Raw genomic sequence first — 22,187 nt, forward strand, 5'->3', positions numbered from 1 at the left:
AACTGTTTACCTATGCAAGGAAATGAAGCAGTTTCAAACAGGGCAAATGCAATTAGTGAACTTTTGACAACAGTTAAATGCCGAAAAGTACCAAATTACGATCATGTTTCCTGTGTAGGAAGTTTCATGTGTAGGAAGTTCTTCCCATGGGCAAGTTGAAGAATGTATAGGCATACATAGCATTGAACAATTGTTTAGAGTGGAAGATACGAGGATCAGCTAGCGATTGTGATTGCCAACGTCAGGAGGAAATGAGGAAGTATAAAAGAACAAAAGAAACAAATAATTCAATTAATACATTCTAGAATCTCGGTATCAATTCAAGTATAACTGGTGACGACTACTAATTTTTAAAAGAAGAATATTTTACTACACATTCTACATCTTAATTTTTTCCTTATGTAATTAACACGATATTCAACAGTACGCAGTTAAATTAGATTTGTTTGATTATGTTTTAATACCTCCTGTAAGTTTTTCAATAAATAATCACAATTTATGATAATTTTCTTCAGAATGTCTCTTTATAGCGAATGATCTAAAAATCTACATAAATTTTATCTAGTTGAACAAAGAGTACCATTTTGCTAACAAATCGATTGAAAAATTCTTTTTGCTATCTTTATACTGTACAGGTTGTACCTGTAGAAGGTACGGATTATCAATTATTGGGTATGAGCTGCCTCTGGCCTTCAGATAGTAGTGTAGAATTATTTATTCCGTTAAACACACTACGTTGACATATGTAATCATCCATTGAAAATTTATGATGTTCGAATGTATAATTTAGAAAATATACTCAAATATAAATTCTGATTTTGCAGCTTTAAAGGCCTAAGTTTCCACCAATTTACTTAGTAGAAAGTATTTCTTTGTTTTTTTTTTTTAATTTTTAACTGCTCCCTTTTGTTCAATTCCTCTTTTCATTGCTTTTTCAGGCCTCGACTAAAATCTTTTTCAACCAACTAAATATTTCCTCAGGTTTATTTGGATTAATGAACATAAAGATCAATGAAAGATGTGGAGGGCTTAAAACAAACAGCATTTCCTCAGTCTAATCACGAATACTTATTTCGAGTTCATGCCTATCCTTTGAAATCAAAATTAGTATTGAACATAACTTGAAAACTCTTATTCACCCGGAAACTTTGTTTTCATATTTATGACCAATAAGGCGCTACAGATATCATTTTGATTAAATATTTGATCCATAATTAACGAAGTTATTTAATTAGTTGTATCGTGCTATTTCCAGTTAATGCATTGTTCGTGTACTATTAACAATACTTCAAACTTTATTATTATATAATTTCATGAAATGTTATGCAAAGTATGATGAATTTTGAATATTTTGAAATGATATTCCAGCTAGTTACCATTATAAACATGTTAATGGGTTAGATAACACCATTATCCTCTATTTGGTAGTGAAAAAACAATTCAGTCAAAATTAGAATAAAGAATTATTACAAATAGAAAATGTATCGTTCAAATCGCTCTCACATGCTGAATATATACAAAAAAATTACTGTTTACAATAAAGATATATATACATTGAAAGTTTGTACAGGTTTCAGCACTTCAAAATGAACAATTCTGCAAAAACTTCACTACACATAAAAAAGAACTATTCTGGGATGTAAACCGTTAGACAGTACTTAGTATTGATCTATTTTGAAAGAGTTACTGCCATTTTCGTTTTGGATTTTCATATAGTACTTATTTTTTGTCTCCATCAAGCGATAAATAAATAGTTTTGTACGATGTCTTCTCTTAATTTTGCTAGTTAAAATCTTTCTTCCAAATAAGTCTTCCTTCCATGCATCCAGTCATTTTCTACGTGGACGCCCTTTTCTTCTTTTTGCACCACCTTCTCCACTTATTAACACTCTTTTCACCCAACTGTCTTCGTCCATTCTGCTTATAATCCCCACACAACGTAGTCTTTTTCTCCATTCATCTTATTCCGCTCGTATCCAAAAAAAAATTTCTCAACAATCCTCTCTCCCCCGCATTTATCCTGTTATCCTCTTTCGTATCCATGATCCAGCATTTACTACCATATAACACCGTAGGTTGCATCACTGGCTTGTAAATTCTTAGCTTCGCTACCTTTAATTTCGTCTCCTTTACTTATTATCGTCACTCCCAGGTATTCAAACTCTTGTACTCCAACCGGAGCTCCTTATTTTGCTCTGTTGTGATTTTTGTATCACTTAAAAAGTCGTTACCCATTTCCATATACTTGATTTTATGTTCGTGAACACGTTGGAAATATCTTTTTGCTGTCTTTTCAAATAGTGAAAACATTTTTTTATAGTTCCTGTTTTGTTCTGGTTATAAGAACTACGTCAATCTTTCAGATAAGCTTCATCGTATCAATTTCGTCCAAGTTTTGCTAGAGCTTGGTACAGGTGTTTTCTTAATATTAAATCAAATACCTGTTTAAAGTCGATAAATAAATAAACCCGCCTTGATTCTACCCTATTTGTTCGTATTTGTTTAACCTGTTCCATATGATTCTCGCTAGCACTTTATACACAACATCCAGTTAGGTAATGCCCCTGTAATTATCTCCTTTCTTACGTATGGGGCAAATAATTGCTGTGTCCAATTGGCTTGGCATCTCTTCTAGATCACAGGTTTCGTTTGATATGTTAAATATCCGCCTCTCCCCACACTTTATTACTTTCATTCATTCTGGCACTTTTATTATTTTTTATATTGTCTATTACTTCCTTTATATCAATTTCTCCTGGTGTTTCTACCATAGGGGTTTGGTAGCTTTCTTCCTACTCTTCCTGCGACTCACATTCTTTGTTTTTCTCCATTTCTTCATTCAGAAGCTCATCAAAGTATTGTCTTCATCGATAATATCTCTGCCCAACTACAACTGATATTTTGCGTCTTTTTCTCAATGATTGTCTGCAATCTTTATCAAATCATTTATTTTTTGTTCTGTTTGTTATCCTCCTTAGCTGTTTTTGAGTCACCTCCTTCATTTCTCCTTCTATTTCGACCTCTTCTCACGTTCTTCTATTCTCCAAAGTTGTGGTCATAACATTTTGGAATTGTTCATCTACAAGTTCGCTCTTTCAGCTATCTACTTTATATTTCATGATATTTTGTGTCCTTTGTTCGTTTTTGAAGTTTCTTCCTTTAATTTTGTCACCATTAATATGTGGTCGAAGGTAGCATCTGCCCCTCTGGATCTTTGGATTGTCCAACTTTATAAAGAGGAAGAGATACTAAATTCTAGGTAATTCTCTCAATGAATTCGTCACGAGTTTTATTATGTAGTCGGACTACCTTTTCATTTACCTGAAATATTCCTGTCGCGAGTTGACGCGTCCTTATTTCAATGGATTAAAAATCGTTATGAGTTGTAGCGCACCCGCCCTGTATATTGAATGATTACATAGCCGTATTTAGTTTGAACTTTAAGAATCTCTTCCAAACTACACCCCAGTCTCACCAAGTTCTCCTACAGCTCCTATTTGAGAAAGACAGGAAAATGGGAGTGGTATTATCGTCCAGAACGTTGTAGGAAGTTCCAGTAGCCACAAACAAATATCTATCGATTTTGAAACATTTATTAAAAGACATAATCTTCGCTATAAATAACAAGTTAAACTCCTCAAACCAGTTGATTTCATATACGAATAAATCCATAATCAAAAAAGTGAACATCAAAAAAATGTATAAACTTAAAAATTAACTTTCACCTGGCGCTCTCTTTGACTCGTTCACGTTCGCGTAAAATACGTGAGTTATATTTAGTTTATGTGGAAACTGAATAATGGACTTTTGTGGAATATATATGTTCAACTTCAACTTGAAAATTATGCAGAGGAAAGATAAACTCACCTGAATAATAGAGGCGTTGAGTAAAGAATGAGATTTTATGAACCTTTTTGGTAAAAAAATCTATGCAACATTTTCTTTTAGCACGCTTTACTTTGTATACTCGAGAACTTATTTAGTAGTTTCGTTCCATATTAGAGTGTAATATATCATAATGTTGCGTGTAATTTATGTCTCAAAACTTCACTTCTTAAACAAATAGAGAAGTAGAAACGTTATGCTTAAGATAATATCGGTTTTTAAATATTGATACAATCAAACATACGAGGCTTGCTACTTAAGTTTTGAGACATGGCAACACGGATTTTAATATGTCAAAATATCGAATTGGGTCATCCGCCGTACAATTCTTGTTTGGCATCCAATGATTTTGTCTTATTCCCGCAGATCAAAAATAAATTGCGAAGTCAACGTTTTTCTACACCTGCGTTTGAATCACATGAAATCACAGAATGGAATTAACGCTTCGACAATTTGGTTCAAACGCATACAAAAGTATATTGATTTTAATGGGGAATATTTTGAAAAACAATAAAACCATATCCAATTATCAATATTTCTTTTTATTTGTCTATATTTGGCAACCCTTGTATAACTTAAATTTATCAATAATATACTATCTTCGCTCTTAGTATCAGCTTCAGAAAACGTCAATTGTTGACCATGAAGTTCAGATTCTAAAGATGACAATGATTTTAATTTTTTTGGTATCACAGTGTTCAAATTAAACTAAAAACAGCAAGTGCTTTGTTGATGAGAAAATATTTGATTTCCCATTTAAACTGGAGAACATTTTTCTACTAATCTTGTTGTTTTATTTCTCTCCTAACAGTTTATTGCTCCTTATTTTCCTGTTCTTTTGATTTATTTCTATTCTGTTTTAAGTATCTATTGTATTCACAACGACTGATCTCTTTCGAGCAATTGTTTTCTTTTATTTACTTCCCTCTTTCAACATTTGTTGTTTTATCTTCAGTTCTGATAAATCCTTGGACTTTTTCTTTATGCTAAGCAAATTTTGTCTCCATTTTTTTCCAGTTATCTGGAATTGTATAAAAAACCTTCTTTATTATTTTTTGAGCTGGTTCTTTTCTTTATATTTCTCTATTCATCTTCTAGCTCTTATCAATTCTTTTCTGGTTCATCGGTATCCGTATTTGTGCCTGTTAGTTTGTTTTTATTTGTTCCTATTCTATTTCTGTGCTCTTTATTCTGTTATTTTGTTTTATCTGACAATTAAAGTTCCTATTCTTCATCCCAATCTCTTCGTTCTATTCACCTTTCTCTTTCAAAATTTATCGTTCTATTCTCTGTTGCGACTTCACCTTTTTGGGTAAATACTGAATTTATTATTTTACTTTTCTTTGTATTGAGCAACTTTTTTTATATATCAATCTCGATTTTGGAAGTGTTTATCTATTGTTTCCCAAGCTGCTCTCTTCAGTTTATTTCTGATCATCTGTAGCCATTTCGTTCTTATTAATATTAGACTCTCTCTTGTTTATGTTTCCCTATTCATCTTATAAATCGCATCAATTCTTTTCTGCTCCAACGGTATCCATATTTTTTCCGCAATATCTTGTTTTAGTCTATTTTTATACCACTTTGTTTTTTATGTATTTTCACTCACTCTTTATTCTGTTATTTTGTTCTATCTATCAACTAATGTCCCCTCTTCCGAGTAATTCCTTCTTTCTATTCACCTTTCTCATTCAAAACTTCTTCTTCTATTTTCTATTTTCATTTCACCTCTTCTGTTGAAATATGTGACTTGTTATTTCACTTTTCTTTTTACTAAAAACTTTTTGTCTCCAGTTTTTGCTTCATATATCTTGATTTTCAGATGGAAGTGTTTCTCTACTGCTCTTTGAGCTGCTTCTCTCAGTTTATTATGACCATCTGTAGTTATTTTTTGTTCTTTTTAAATATTTGGCCATTTTTTCTTTATGTTTCCCCATTTATCTAATAAAACGCATCAATTCTATTACGGTTCATTGATATCTTTATTCGTGATACATTCAGTTAGTCTGTTTTTATCTGTTTCTACGCTTCTATTTATGTATTCTTCTTATTTTATTATTGTTTTCTCATTCAGTACAAGAATAGTCCGTGTACGTTTACGAAAATAGAATGATGGACATACTTAAAAAAGATGGTTCAAAATATGATGAAATTAATATGTTAATTGGCGATGGTTGAAAGTGAAATTATCATTAAACATTTCAAAAATTCAAGAAGAAAACTGTAAATTAGAAAGAAAATGTTGAAGGAGGATTAACGTGATGATAATAATGTATCTAGGAAAGATAACGGAAAAAACCAAATCAATTCCTAGCCTAACCTACAGATAACGATAGTTGCTTGAAAAATACCGCTGTACTAGAAAATACACAGCATTTGTTTCAAGTTTCAAGATGTCACGTTGTTTAGTATTTGTTTGGCAGCCATCAATAGTGAATTTGTAAACAAGAAAAAGCATTGGACTGAAAAGAGAGAATCGGCTCGAAAGAAGGCAAAGACCGTTTCATCTACAAGCTATGTCATGGCGTCGATGTTTTGGACGCGCTTGGGATAACCTTTGACCGAAGAAATCTAGCAAAGCGGCCGCATTTGGCTAAGAAGAAAGTGTTGTTTTATCAAGACTATGCACCAACTTACATATCTGTTATTGCAATGGCCAAAATTAAAGAATTGCTAACTCATGCACCCTATTCGGCAGATTTAGCCCCGTCGGATTATTTTCTGTTTCCACACTTGAAAAAATGGCTAGGTAGTTGAAGATTTTCCAACAATGAAGGCAGTTAATGGCTATTTTGAGGAGTTTGACGATTCTTATTATAAAAAGGGTATCGAACTTATTGAACATCGCTGGAAAAAGTGTATGGAGCCAAAAAGAGATTACGTTGAAAAATAAATATATTTCTTTCCAAAGTCAAGCATTATTTTTAAGATTTAATAAACATCAAATAACTAAAAATTCCATTGCGTAGGCCTTTCCCATGTTTTCAATCTGTAAAATTTGGTTTTTTCTCAAGTTAGAAAAATATCCCGATAACAGTGATTATTATTTGAACGTCAAAGACTGGAAAGAACTTCTCAGAATTTTTATTAAAACGATTTTCTTTGTAAAATTAATTCTTTATGAGTGATCTGAATATTTTTTGATAAATTGAGTCTGAAAACAATTACTTTGAAAACGTACTAGTACTATTTCGGATTAAGTATTTTCATTGTAAAATATTTTGTATTGGAATATTTATTTCCAATTATAAAATACAAAGTGTTGAAATGAACTAATGATTCAAATTTTTAAAATTAATTCATTTCGAATAGACAACTGAATGTTTTCTCCTTCAAAATAACTTTCTTGGGAAGCCAATAAACACACAATCAATTTAACAACATTACTTCAAAGATGAGTGGAAGAGGATATAAATATACATTTCATGGGGTGTATATTATGACAATTTTTAACTACCCAAAATATAAATGAATTTTTTGTTGCAGGTGAAGTCGGTAAAGAAATGTATATAGTAAATCGAGGCAGACTTCAAGTTGTCGCAGATAACGGTAGGACCGTTTTAGCTACATTAAAAGCAGGAAGTTATTTCGGAGAAATTTCAATTTTGAATATGGGCACGGCAGGTAAACACCTTGGTAAATATCAGCAGGCAGGCCCAAAAAAAATTGGGTGTTTTTATAATATTCGCTGTTATTTTTCTTTATATTTATATATTTATCCTCTTCTGTAAATTTTGATACTTTTATATACATATATGCATGTTTGATATGTTATGAAGACAATCCTGCCTGGCTTTTATTTGTCAAATTTAACCTAATTCTAATAAATTTAAAGATAATAATCCTCGAAGGAGCTCACAAATTGAGTTATACGTTATCTTAATTCGTAATTGAAAATTTTTGAATTTAATTCCTAAACAATTTGATTTTATTTTGATTCTTCACATTTTTTGTGTTGCGATTTCATATTGATACACTCACAATAAAACATTGGAAACGAAATAATTTCTATATAGTCCGCAAGCTACAGATTTGCTTATGATCTCACCATACAGCCTCTTCACTATATGTCACATGCTGTTGCAGATTTTCTTAATGTATTTACTAAATCTTTGTGAATTTGCGTAAGCAATAACTCTTTTAAACGCAAGTATTTAACCACCGCGCGTTGGTCGACACAATCCATTTCGATACTTAGATGTTACTATCTGAAAGTTGGGCTTATATTTCAAGATATACATAATAGGTTAGAATTTACATTGAGAACCACTACTTTAAACGCAAGTATTCGACCACCCCGCGCTGGTCGACACAATCTCGATACTTAGATACGACTCTCTGAAATTTGAGCTTCTACTGCAAGATTCCTTGAACTGAATCAAACTTGTCAGCTTTCACTTCGAACCCTTTACATAATAGGTTAGAATTTGCGTTGAAAACGAATTTAAACGCAAGTATTTAACCCTCGCGTGTTGGTCGACACAATTCATTTCGAAACTTAGATGTGACTCTGAAATTTTGGCTTATACTGCAAGCTCACTTGAGCTGAATCAGCTTTATCAGCATTTATTGTGAATCCTATATATAATAGGTTAGAATTTACGTTGAGTACTTTAAACACAAAACTAGTTTTACTTGTATCAATTGCTTCTATAATACGAGTTGCCTTAATTTATAACTAACTAGGTATACAGTTTTATTATTGTTCAGTATGTGCATGCTTTGAAATGATTACAATTTCTCAATGCTTCACTCAAATAAACAACATTATCTTGGTTCTATTGAGCTATTTCTTCGGTAAAATCGATGCCGTCTCATATAATATAATATAATAAAGTGTTCTAGCTCATTAAAAATTATTCTTCAGTTGAAGCTACATTCCTGTAACGATATTGAGGATTCTCTTCATTCACTTTTATTGAAAGACATTTTCTCGCAGTACACACCCAATAGTTGATCCTGACATGCAAAAGAACGTATCAACTTCAGGATTGAGCTAGAAGAAATTGCAAATACGTTTATGATGAACGCCAGCCGTTCTTATGTCTCGAAATGCTTTGTTTGTATAAAAGTTATTTTGTTTTGATATGCTTCTGTTATCTATGTCTCGAGCTTATCAAATATCTAGTAAATAAGCCGCATTTCCCATTGAAATTCAATATACAATGGCGATTCCGGTTTTGTCTCTTTATTTGACCCTTAAATGGTTTCTATTCATTTCAATTTCTTTCTCTCATTCGATAGCGTTAATTTCTGTTTTGTTTCTTTTGTTTGTTTTTATGTATTGTATCTTGTTTTATATTATTAGTAGTTTTGCCATTATGTATGATACATATTTCAATTCTACAATCTTTTACCATCGAGCTAAGAACTAAATATAATCCGAGTAGGCTAAATTTTGCGAATAGGGTGCATGAGAAAGAAATTCAAACTTTTATTCATTAATTTTGGCTATGGCAATAACGGATGTATAAGCTAGTGCATTGCCTTGATGAAACAACACCTTCTTCCTAGCCAATTGCGGCCGTTTTCTCTTGATTTCTTCGCTCAAACGCTGCAATAAGTTCGCATAATACTCGCCATTGATAGTTTTTCCTTTTTCAAGAAAGTCAATGGATATTATCCCATGCGTAGCTCAAATAACCGACGCCATGACCATACCTGCAGATGGAACGGTCATTGCCTTCTTTGGAGCCGGGTCTCCCTTTGTAGTCCATTGTTTTGATTGTTCTTTTGTTGTAAGTGTGAAGTGATGGACCCACGTTATGAAACAGTTCAAAAATTTGGCTTTATTTTTGTGAAACATTAACAAACACTCGATGGAAACATCTTTAAGACGCTATATTTGTTCTATTGTGAACAAACACGGCACCCATCTTGCGCACAGCTTTCCCATGTCCAAATTTTCAGTAAAAATGCGATGTACCACACTTTTTGAATGCCTACTATGTCTGCTAGCTCACGCATTTTCAGTCAATAATAATCCAGGATTTTCATCAACATTTGGTCGACTACTACGATGTAGATCTTCGCAGGTCTTACGGTCTCGTTTAAGTACACTGGTATTTTCCAAGCAACTATCGCCATCTCTAGGTCAGGCTAGGTACTTCTGGGAACATCCTCAAATTGATCTTTCTTAGATACATTATTATCATCATGTTAATCCTCCTTCAAGATTTTCTTTCTAGACTTTTTGAAATGATAATTTCACTTTCAACCATCCCTAATCAACATATTAATTTCATCACATTTTGAAACATCTTTTTTAAGTATTTTCATCATTCTATTTTCAGAATAACCTCAACGTACGAAAAATTTATAATCATACAATTTGTGAGTTCCAATATAAACGAATATCAAATTAAAATTTATTCAAAATTAATACTAAAATTTGAAATTAAAATAAAAATGCTGGTAATATTCCATTAAAATTATAATAATACATTTCAGTAATCCCCTGATTTGTTGAATCTATTATCAATTATACAATTGATTTCAAATAACTGCATTTAATTATTGATTTATAGCATCCTCGTGATTATTTTATAATATACACTGGAAGGAAAATGAACAAATCATTTGGCGTAATATTGTATCTTGATCTGTATACTATTTTTCAAATCTACGCAGTTGAAAAAAACGAATTTTATTCATATCAAATGCTGTAGAAACATATGACAACAGATTTGGGCTCGATTATGGAGCAGTTCTAAACTTTATAGATCGATAACATTATAATAATTTTGTCAATTATCATCATTATTCTTGCAAGGATCATCAGAAAGCACGTAAAGGAATTTTAGACCCACGGTAATATAAAAACTTTTTAAGAAGATCAATAATAAGAGTTTATTTTTATAGCAATGATTACAATATTTGTGTATCCGTATTTTCCAGTGCTCGAGTGAACCGTCGCTTAAATTTGAAAAATAGTATGTAAACGTTAATTTATTTATCCATGTTTTACTTCCCCAAGGATACTCGCTTCAATTATTTTATTCTAAGATAGTAGACATTCAAAAAATTTGCGTAGGTCATATCCTGCATGTAAATTCGGGCATGAGAAAGCTTTCCCCCGCATTTGCTTACTCCAGACAACAAGCGTAACCATGAGATCACTTCCAAGCAGTGTTGGACGCTGCGAAAGTGCAATCAGAAAAAATATCATCTCGCAACAATCAACGATCCACTAATATATATGGGAAACCAAGGAACAGTCGAAGAAGTAGACTTCACTCGGCGAACGTGTCCAAATGAAGAAAAAGACTATTGGTCAGGGGTCTAGGATCTAGGATCTAAGATCTAGAATGATCTACATCTACTTTCTGAAGAAGAGCGAAGTGTCACGGCGTTTTACTGTGCCTAATTGTGGAACTGATTTGGCGAAGAAAAAAGTGTTGTTCTATAAAAAGAACGCACCGGCTCACACCTCTGCTCTAGCCACGATCTCATTGGTCGAATTTGGCAAAGAATAGATATCCAATTCAGCAGTTTTACCAAATTTGAAAGTATACGACTTAATTTTATGTCCAAATTTAAGAAACATATAAAAAATTCATACAAAATTGTGAGGACTACTTTGGAAACCTCGAAAAAACGTATTTTTCAGACAGGTCGATGAAGTCAGAGTACTCAGTGACCGTTGGGTCAAGTGTATCCAAGTAAATCGCAATTTTTCCAGTCTTTCCGTTTTTCTGGGATTCACTTCATACCCTTCAGCTTTCTTCTATTCTATTAGTTTATTCCATTATTTCATCACTGCTACTTATCAGGTGTACAAAGTGCGTTATTGACAAAAAATTGTGAGCCTTAAGTTCCTAGTAAACATATGTTTTTAAGTACGATACATTTCCTCATATTCAAATACCTAAACCTCATAATCATTGTTCTTACAATATTCAGTTTTATGAAATTTCGGAAAATAACGTAATTTAGTTATAGGTAGTGCTTCCCAAAAAAGCTGAAATATACAAATGCAATTTGAAAAAATTAGTTCACTTCTCAGCATTCTATTTAAAATTGTAGCCTACATTTTACTACTATTTATTTACAGTTCATTACATGTTTCTGTTCTTAGTTTCTTACTATCGAGCATCTATTACGAGGATGTATTGATATCTAGTTAGCCTAGACCAGTTCCATACATAAACAAAATAATACGTTACCATAGCAATGAACAATAACTTAGTAGAAGTGTCAGTGTAAAGTTTGACGTCAAAAAAGTAAACCAGAGTTACGCAAAAAATTTAAAAGGGTTAAGAAATAAGCAGATTTACGAAGATATGCTTAATATCCTTGGTGATCAATGTCCTTCGTATGCGACCATGAAAAATTGGACTGCAAGCTTCAAAAGAGGTAAATTTTCCATTGAAGATGATGACCGATCGGGAAGGCCAGTTTCTGTGTCAGTCCCCGAAAATATCGATGTAGCTCATGATTAGATTTTATCAGACCGTCGAATTGGGCTAAAACGGATATTTGAAGCACGAAATATTTTAAACGAACGCGTTCATCATATAGTTCACGTCAATCTGGACGTGAGAAACATTGCTGCAAAATGGTTCCCCAAATGTTTGAATGTTGGCCAAGAGCGTGCATGGATGAGACTTGGGTACATTTTTACGATCCAGAAATAAAGCAACAATCGATGGAATGGCCACACTCTGGTTCTCCAAGACCCAAGAAGTTTCGTGTCCAAAAATCTACTGCAAAAGTTCTTGCTTCAATTTTTTGCAATTGCCATGGAGTAATCATGATTGATTTTTTGGATAATGGTAGAACAATAACTGGAGATTAGACATTAGTGACTACTCTATGGGAAAAAATTGAAGTGAAAAGACGCGGAAAGCTATCCAAACGTGTTTTGGTTTTGCAGAACAACGCCCCCGCACACAAATCTCATGTTGCCACGCAAAAAATTCGTGTTTTAAGGTTTTAATTACTAGAACATCCCCCTTATTATATATAAAAGCTTACTTTTTGGTGTTTTATTTTTGAATGTTTGTCAATATGGATTCTGGATTCTAAGTTGCAATCATGTATCGAGAAACAACCAAAGATTATTGAATAAGCAACGTCCATCTTGCAAAGGTGTTTGATATTGTTTGTTTATTAGCTATTTGCATTTTTGTGCATTTAAAAGTTATTATTTGTTGCGAATTGTGCTGTCGTGTTTACTTACTCAATATGAGTAATAGAGTAAAGGCCTGCTCTGTACCAGGATGCACGAATACGCAAGCGAAAAGGTGGGAGGAATATTTACTATTTATCAACATAAAATTATTTAAATTGAAATCAAATTCATATCTAAACGAGAATAACTCTTTTCTTCCTAACTTCATTAATTTGTATTTAGGAAATCATTTTGTTGAATGGTTAAATATGTTGAATGATTTTATCTTTATTTATATAGACATTCCATTCCTACGAATGAAGACGTTTGCAGAATTTGGCTGCAAAGAATAAATAACCCCAAGTTAATGCTTGCAGATACATTACTATCATCACTAAGAAATTATTTTGCATAATACTTTTGATTCATCCACAATTTGATGCGACAACTAGCTTCGAGCATTTAAAATTACTCGAGTTATTTTCAAACTTCCCGCGAAATTGTGAATCAATTTTCAAATATCCCGCGCATCTACAGCGTTAGCATGGATATGAATCAAATCTTTGATTACAGAAATCTTTTTTCCTTGTATAAGGATCAAATGAGTAACTTGTACGGAGCCAGTCGGAGAGATGTCGCTGGGTCAAATTTTTATACAGAGTGTATATAATCGTGTATATAATCTTTGGCTGCATTTATTACACTTTTTTTCTCGTTTCGAGTGGTCTTTTGTAGTTGCTTTTCTATTTCTTATCTGTATTCGTCCTCACTCGCTATCAGTTTCTGCACATTTCATTTTTCAACCTTTCACTATATTTACCATTGTTTCGAAACACCCAATATAATTTGATAAAACCGTATATTGTAAGAACGAAAGCGAAAACTGAATATAAAGAAATATACTGGTTATTTCGTTTTAAAAAAAGTATAAGCATGCCATTGCGTACAATAATATCATACTGAAATCTCACCCTGTATATATATACACCTTTCGAGTTATTTATTCTCTTACCCTTTTATTAATGAAGAATTCTAAGGATTCAATATTTCTAAATTTAACGTAAATATCATAATTGAATTTTATTTTGAGCGATGATATTTTCCCAAAAACATTCTAAAAACATTTTCATTTTTATGCTCAGAACATGTTTTTTCTGAAGCGTAAATCGACAAAAGTTGTCCCTTTGCGGCCATTTTACTCTCCTTTGAACTGTGACAAACTGTCATTAAACATATTCCCAAAGCAGAGGCCGTGTTCTTTCACGTGAAAAAAATATTCTTCTTATTATAATTTTTTTCTCATTTGAGAGTCTTGGTCTTGTCGGAAAAATAAATTTTTTATATTAAACCCTTTATAATATTTTATGGTACTCAATTAACTTTACTTGAGTTAAGTAAATCGTCAACTTAATTGGATAACTACTAACCATTGCATGCTTTTAGCATGTTTTGTACATTATTTTTCTTCCAGAACTTTTATACTTAACGACCCTATATACTGGGCGTTCATAATACATTAACATACACACTATATAGCTCCTAGAACATATTTCGAAATATAAAAATAGAAAATAGAATATTAGTGACACAAACAAAACTCCTAACTAAATTAAAAGGGAACCATGCAAGATGGAATCGATTAAGATGCAAATATATACACACTACTAAACTCAACCCTTCCAGAATGCACCCCACAATTAACGGTATTTTCCGGGAAGATCTTACTACCATGCTTCCATTACTTCCAGTTAGGTTATCAGTCTTATTCCTCACTCTCCTTTCGATTAACATGGATTTAATGAGGGTATTCGGCAATCATTTTATTCTCTTCAACATAGTGCTAGACCAGTTATGGGCAAAGTACGGCCCGCGGGCCCAGTATTGCCCTCGGGCCAAACTAATCCGGCCCGCAACAGGGTTTTGAATAAACACGTATGGTGGCCGTTCACGACGAGTTTGCCGATCAGTAGGTAGAGGGGGGGAACACTTCGTAAAAGTAGGATGAGGGACGATGGGAAGCCCCGTGATCGGATTAACATAGACATTAACTACATCTGTGGGGAGCATCTAGCATTAAATAACGTGCGGATTGTTCTCAAAGTCAGTGTAATAAGGACCTAGGAACGATCTAGAGCAGACGGACCGCCACAGTTTCATTTTGTTTGTTATCAAGTTTAATCACGTAGTTATTCCATATCAACTGCCCTCTGAGGCTGTGTCGGGCTTGTGGTCCTATAGTGTTGCTGTTGATTGTTACAATGACAAGTAAAAAACGTAAAGAATGATAACAAAATTATAGTAAAAAGGAATCACAAAACACCAAGCTTTTCAACATATTATCTATATCAACATAACAATGTTCAAATTTGATCATCGAAGATTTCTGAAGAAGAGGAAAAAACTTTCTGTGCAGTTACAAGTTACAGTCCAATACAAACGTTGTGCAGGCAGCTGCAGTTAAGTTTTTATTTTATATTCATATTAATTTTGGAAGTTCACCAAACATCAATGTTTCATACCTATTTCCAATCAATTTTGTGGTAAAAGTGAATATCCATGATGATCTTACTCAAAGGCCAATAAGAATTGTTGCTGTCATCACTCATTTATTCTCTATTACCGATTATTTCACTTTAAACTATAGTTTATTTTATAAATAAAATAATAAAGCTTTCGTAGTCCCTAGGAGTATCACTTCTTTCAGTAGACAATTAAAATATTTTGTATTTGATACTCGAATAAAATTTGTAAAAGAACAGATTGAGTTTAATGTATGGAATGTCTCAATTATCTCGAAAACAGCTTGAACGATTTGTATAAATTTTTGTACGCAAAGGTCTTGTGATACAGCCGATATTATGGTGGTACTCACATTGTTGTCAGATCTTTCCTTTTTCCGAAAAAAAATGAGCTCAGTTATTTCAAATGAATCATCCTGTATATTTTTTGCTATTCGAAATTCTTAAGAAACACTGATTATTTTCTAGCTAATGTTCCCTCTATCTAAATGCCATAATTTCGGAGTTATAGCTACATTTGCCTTATCTCCGCCGAAGTTAAAATAATACATTTAGGTGACAATAAAAAATTTTACGCTTCAATAAATTACTATTGTTGAAGTTTATTGAAAGTCAAAATCGATCGTTTATCTCAAAAAGAACGAATTGATATATGAATGATATTAGGATGTGGTGATAGAAGTCAACAAGAAACATGTAATATCTTTAATAATTTATATCCTAACCGAAATCCCATAACAAGATCTACTGTCAGTAAATTAGTAGAAAAGATTTATCCAAATCGGGGCCGCAGGAAATCTTCATCAACTGAAAATTTTTCGATGTTTGTGTCCTGTTAAAAGACGATTCACACTTGAGTACTAGAAAAATATCCTGGGAACTTGATATTGATGACGATTTTGATAGACGTGAAGAGTTTAATAATAGAAAAATATTACAATCAAAACGATTGAATTTTTTTAAGTAATGTTATGTTTCGCGATGAGGCCACTTTTTGTATTAATGGAAACGAAAATTGTAGATACTGGTCACGTAACAATCCTCGTTGAATGCGTGAATCCCACATCCAATATCCCGAAAAACTGAATGTATGGGCTGGAATAATGGTAACTTAAATGGTCCAGCTTATTTAGATTTATTGGAAAAAAGTATTATACCTGAGTTGGATCGGATATTTCAAAATCCAAATAAGTACATTTAAAAAAACCTACAATATCTCAAACGACAATGTTTGGCTATAACAAGATGGTGCCCCACCTCACCATGCGTGTGTAGTAATACCTAAATAATGTGTTTCCCAGAAGATGGATTGAAAGGCGTGGTTTAATCGAATGGCCCCCAAGATCACCCGACATGAATCTTTTAGGCTATTTCCTGTGGGGTCACTTAGAAAACATCGTTTATAAAACAAAGCAAATATTCAGGAATCAAAGGATAGGATTACCACAGAGATAAGAAGAATTGGGCAGTCAAGGATGCTGCAAAATGTATTGCAACTTTCAAAAATCGTATAGCTTGTTGTATTGAAGTAAATGGACAAAATTTTTAAGCATCTGTTGTAATCGCCCTTACTATTTGTTTTCTAAAATTCATTTAACATAACATTTAAAAATTTGTCTTCAGTTGTTGTAGGTTTTTTGCGCCATGATTTGGATGAGTATTTTTGTATTAGCATATAAATTATTAAAGAATATACAAATTAAACGAGTTTATCTAATCGTAACCATCTAAATGTACAATATTTATTGTAACTATAGTGGAGATGTAACTATAGCTTAGGTATGGAGAATATTACATGGAAAATAATCAGTATTTCTGGATTTCTGAAAACACGAACTATATAGGGTTATTTATTTGATATAACAAAGTTCATTATCCGAAAAAAGGAAAGATCTGACAACATAAATGTCACCATAATACCGGTCGTATCACAAGACAAAAATTTATAAAAATCCTACAAGCCGTTTTCGAGATAATCGGGTGTACACTTATATTTTCACAGTTTACTACTAACTGAATCTACACTTCTACGTAAATTTTTGAAACAATTAAATATTAATGTCTCTTTCACCTGTTAAAAAGCCCATTTTTCAGCGTTTACGCAGCCCTCCCAAATTTTCCATAACCACACTAAAGTTCACAATAAACTGTACACTACATGTACAGTTGCAACCAAACTAAACTATGGAGAGTACATTGCACAGCTTGGACTTTCTTAATATATGAAAAAACTCACAATTGGATGTTCGGGGTGATTATACAGCTTAAGCTTGTTTTCTTGGTGGTAATTTTTCGGTTTATGCAGTAAATTAAGGATAATTATAAATTACTGGTGAACCAATAGACATTCCCTGTAAGGGTCCTTTTTCCCAACTAATCTAAACTGTTTAGAATACATTGCACAGCTTGGACTTTCTTAATATATGAAAAAACTCACAATTGGATGTTCGGGGTGATTATACAGCTTAAGCTTGTTTTCTTGGTGGTAATTTTTCGGTTTATGCAGTAAATTAAGGATAATTATAAATTACTGGTGAACCAATAGACATTCCCTGTAAGGGTCCTTTTTCCCAACTAATCTAAACTGTTAAGAATACATTGCACAGTTTGGACTTTCTTAATATATGAAAAAACTCACAATTGGATGTTCGGGGTGATTATACAGCTTAAGCTTGTTTTCTTGGTGGTAATTTTTCGGTTTATGCAGTAAATTAAGGATAATTATAAATTACTGGTGAACCAATAGACATTCCCTGTAAGGGTCCTTTTTCCCAACTAATCTAAACTGTTAAGAATACATTGCACAGTTTGGACTTTCTTAATATATGAAAAAACTCACAATTGGATGTTCGGGGTGATTATACAGCTTAAGCTTGTTTTCTTGGTGGTAATTTTTCGGTTTATGCAGTAAATTAAGGATAATTATAAATTACTGGTGAACCAATAGACATTCCCTGTAAGGGTCCTTTTTCCCAACTAATCTAAACTGTTTAGAATACATTGCACAGTTTGGACTTTCTTAATATATGAAAAAACTCACAATTGGATATTCGAGGTGATTATACAGCTTAAGCTTGTTTTCTTGGTGGTAATTTTCCAGTTTATGCAGTAAATTAAGGATAATTATAAATTACTGGTGAACTAATAGACATTCCCTGTAAGGGTCCTTTTTCCCAACTAATCTAAACTGTTTAGAATACATTGCACAGCTTGGACTTTCTTAATATATGAAAAAACTCACAATTGGATGTTCGGGGTGATTATACAGCTTAAGCTTGTTTTCTTGGTGGTAATTTTTCGGTTTATGCAGTAAATTAAGGATAATTATAAATTACTGGTGAACCAATAGACATTCCCTGTAAGGGTCCTTTTTCCCAACTAATCTAAACTGTTAAGAATACATTGCACAGTTTGGACTTTCTTAATATATGAAAAAACTCACAATTGGATGTTCGGGGTGATTATACAGCTTAAGCTTGTTTTCTTGGTGGTAATTTTTCGGTTTATGCAGTAAATTAAGGATAATTATAAATTACTGGTGAACCAATAGACATTCCCTGTAAGGGTCCTTTTTCCCAACTAATCTAAACTGTTAAGAATACATTGCACAGTTTGGACTTTCTTAATATATGAAAAAACTCACAATTGGATGTTCGGGGTGATTATACAGCTTAAGCTTGTTTTCTTGGTGGTAATTTTTCGGTTTATGCAGTAAATTAAGGATAATTATAAATTACTGGTGAACCAATAGACATTCCCTGTAAGGGTCCTTTTTCCCAACTAATCTAAACTGTTTAGAATACATTGCACAGTTTGGACTTTCTTAATATATGAAAAAACTCACAATTGGATATTCGAGGTGATTATACAGCTTAAGCTTGTTTTCTTGGTGGTAATTTTCCAGTTTATGCAGTAAATTAAGGATAATTATAAATTACTGGTGAACTAATAGACATTCCCTGTATGGGTCCTTTTTGCCAACTAATCTAAACTGTTAACAATACATTGCACAGCATGGACTTTCTTAATATATGGAAAAACAATTGGATGTTCGGGGTAATTATACAGCTTAAGCTTGTTTTCTTGGTGGTAATTTTTCGGTTTATGCAGTAAATTAAGGATAATTATAAATTACTGGTGAACCAATAGACATTCCCTGTAAGGGTCCTTTTTCCCAACTAATCTAAACTGTTAACAATACATTGCACAGCATGGACTTTCTTAATATATGAAAAAACTCACAATTGGATATTCGAGGTGATTATACAGCTTAAGCTTGTTTTCTTGGTGGTAATTTTCCAGTTTATGCAGTAAATTAAGGATAATTATAAATTACTGGTGAACTAATAGACATTCCCTGTATGGGTCCTTTTTGCCAACTAATCTAAACTGTTAACAATACATTGCACAGCATGGACTTTCTTAATATATGAAAAAACTCACAATTGGATGTTCGAGGTGATTATACAGCTTAAGCTTGTTTTCTTGGTGGTAATTTTCCAGTTTATGCAGTAAATTAAGGATAATTATAAATTACTGGTGAACTAATAGACATTCCCTGTATGGGTCCTTTTTGCCAACTAATCTAAACTGTTAACAATACATTGCACAGCATGGACTTTCTTAATATATGGAAAAACAATTGGATGTTCGGGGTAATTATACAGCTTAAGCTTGATTTCTTGGTGGTAATTTTTCGGGGTAATTTGTAAGGAAGAGCATCGAAACAAAATAGAATTTCTAACCATTTATTAGCAAAATCGTACTTATTGAATCAATCCAATGAGACGGCTACGTAATCTGTAGTACAGGGGCATCTAGCCTATCGAAACCTTTCTTTATTGTTCTATATAGCTTAAGCTTGATTTCTTGGTGGTAATTTTTTGGTTTATGCAGTAGCTTAAGACTAATTATAAATGACTCGTAAACCAATATAAATTCCCTGTATGGGTCCTTCTTGTCATACAAATATGAAAAGATACTGACATGTTTATCAGTGTCCCATCGGACATTGCTGACTTTCAGACATTGCTGTTTTTTATATCAATTTTGAAAATAAAACCACGCGAATATTTCCATAAACGTAGAACAAGGATGTTCCTAACAAAACAATACAGATTCACGTGAAATATTCTGTGTTCATAACACAGAATTAAAGACTTAAAATAAGAAGTTAAAAGTTGGCGAGGTCTTAGTTCAGTTTTTACTTAAATTTAATGTTATTTTCCTGCACGAACAGCAAGTATCATTTCAGTGTTTTTCATCTAGTATTTTAATTTGTTAACTTAAAGTTTAACTTTCAATTTTGAGAGCATAAACCAAGTTTAATGGTTATAAAAGACCAATAAAAACATAGAAACGTGATGGTAGATTTATGAAAATTTTAGGAAATATTTAGATTATTCTATGATAATATTCAAAATTACCATAAGCATTTTGAAGTTTTGCATTAGAAATTAAGTTTTTTTACTCTCCAGTACATAACAATAAATTGAAATAAAAAATTGACTTCCTCCGGCTTTTTTTTTCATTTCACAGTTCATGAGTATCTTTATAGACTTCATTGTGTAATAAAAGCCTCTAATGAACAAAATATTATGTTGATCATTTTTATTCAAAACTTTCGCGTTCGTATTAATCGATAAACCACATTAAAGCTCAGTTCATCAAGCATATTACGATGAAAAATATGCTTCCGTGATGTATTTTTATTTATAAACACATTAGACTTCCACTGCTTTCACAGCATACGTTCAATATATTCTTCTCATTTATTTTCTTTCATCACCTATCGAGTCGTATTCCCATGTGATATTTGGAGTCATTAGGTGATTATAATAAATTCCCGTGTGCCATTTCATCATTACCTAACCATTAGGCTCTGCGCCAAACGTAGCTCATCATTCAATTTTTCTTTGATCTCTTTTTATACCAAGTTAAGTTTGTGAATTATATTAATAAAAATTTCAGAGAAAATGATCTTTATGGAAAGTTCTGCGTTATTTTAAGCTGTATGTATATACCACTTCAGAATCTATTCATTAAAGTTTACAATAATACATTCTAACGAATTTTCCTTCCATATTGTCGAGCGATGGTCGAAAACAAAAATAATAGTGTCTGTTATTTGGTCACTTTGTTCACCACGAGGGAGTGGTTATATTTTATCGGCGAGTGCGACAATTAAAGCAATGGATACCAAACAAAATCTCTAACGAAACCTACAAAATTCGAACGAACTTTCAATAGTCATAAGTTTATGGCAACAGTTGTTGGGACCAAAACGGTGGGTTAGTTATGGAGTTCAAGCAGCCCTAAACAGCAATTAATGCAGATTCATATTGTGGAACTTTTGCTACGCTTTCGGAAATTTAATCAAAACCAACGAAGAGACATGCTGAATTCTGGAATTATTCTGTTCCACTACAAAGCCCTTCCCCACAGAGCTTGTCTATCCCAACGACTCCTTCGTTTTTCCAGGTAAAGACATATCTTATAAGATGGTCATTGGACCTAAATTTCTTTTTTTTTGTTAAGTTCCACCCTACCCTTTAAAGAGAAATAACGAAAAATATGTCGCATACAGAGGCTACGAGGATGTATTGATATCTAGTTAGCCTAGACCAGTTCCATGCATAAACAAAATATTGCGTTACCATAGCAACGAACAA

The 22,187-nt window shown here is 32.5% G+C and overlaps 1 protein-coding gene across 1 annotated transcript in view; it reads left to right on the top strand.

Annotated features, from left to right (window-relative positions):
* The window catches only part of LOC130443996 (cyclic nucleotide-gated channel rod photoreceptor subunit alpha), a 365,533-nt gene that overhangs the window by 332,110 nt on the left and 11,236 nt on the right, over window positions 1-22,187 (top strand). Inside the window, exon 11 of the mRNA XM_056778947.1 lies at window positions 7,372-7,521. Within this exon, the coding sequence (XP_056634925.1) occupies window positions 7,372-7,521 (150 nt within the window). The remainder of the gene's footprint in view (window positions 1-7,371; window positions 7,522-22,187) is intronic.

The sequence above is a fragment of the Diorhabda sublineata genome, chromosome 1 (assembly GCF_026230105.1).
Source record: "Diorhabda sublineata isolate icDioSubl1.1 chromosome 1, icDioSubl1.1, whole genome shotgun sequence".
Taxonomy (NCBI): domain Eukaryota; kingdom Metazoa; phylum Arthropoda; class Insecta; order Coleoptera; family Chrysomelidae; genus Diorhabda; species Diorhabda sublineata.